Consider the following 671-nt stretch of genomic DNA (forward strand, 5'->3'; position numbering starts at 1 on the left):
CAATGTGTGTGTGTGCCCAGGTGAGCCGAGTGAAGGCAGAGGCACGGCTGGCGCTGCTGCAGGCAGCAGGGCTGGATGTGGACACTTGGCTGGCGGGGGCCATGGTGGGGACAGGAGAAGAAGCTCCCACAGGGCTGGATCCAGCTGAGTTCGATGACTATGAGGACAGTGATGAGCCGGACGAGGATGATGAGCCTGGCCCTGCTGCCCGCACCTACCCCTACACCTGCCGGGTGATCTTTGGGTACCAGGTACAGCCATGGGTGCCAGTCCCTCACCCTGACTGCCCATGACCAGCACTCTCTGCATCCTTGCCACTTTGTCTCCTGTCCCCTGCAGGGCTGCCAGGCAGATGAGCTGTCCATCACCCAGGGCGAGGAGCTCGAGATCATCGAGGATGGGGATGCAGAGGAGTGGGTGAAGGTTGGAGCAGGCTGAGCATCCCCCCACCGTGCTGAGGCGACACGTTATGGAGGTTCCTCATGCTGTCCCCTCCCCAGGGGCTGGGATGGTTATGTGGTTTCTGTCTCCTCAGGCTCGGAACAAGGCAGGCCAGGTTGGCTACGTCCCTGAAAAGTACCTGCTGTCCTTGGGGGGTGAGCCGGGGGCCGGGCTTGGCCCCCCCGGAACCTCTTCATTGCACCGCCAGCTCTCCAGCATCCTGGACCGAG

General features: G+C 62.7%; 1 protein-coding gene across 1 annotated transcript in view; it reads left to right on the forward strand.

Moving 5' to 3' along the window:
• Positions 1-671, forward strand: part of FCHSD1 (FCH and double SH3 domains 1) — a gene marked incomplete at both ends in the record, with an annotated part of 4,186 nt that overhangs the window by 2,996 nt on the left and 519 nt on the right. Inside the window, 3 exon segments of the mRNA XM_010014817.1 lie at positions 21-251; positions 340-423; positions 536-663. Of these exon segments, the coding sequence (XP_010013119.1) occupies positions 21-251; positions 340-423; positions 536-663 (443 nt within the window).

The sequence above is a fragment of the Nestor notabilis genome, unplaced genomic scaffold, assembly GCF_000696875.1.
Source record: "Nestor notabilis isolate BGI_N333 unplaced genomic scaffold, ASM69687v1 scaffold18675, whole genome shotgun sequence".
Lineage (NCBI taxonomy): Eukaryota > Metazoa > Chordata > Aves > Psittaciformes > Psittacidae > Nestor > Nestor notabilis.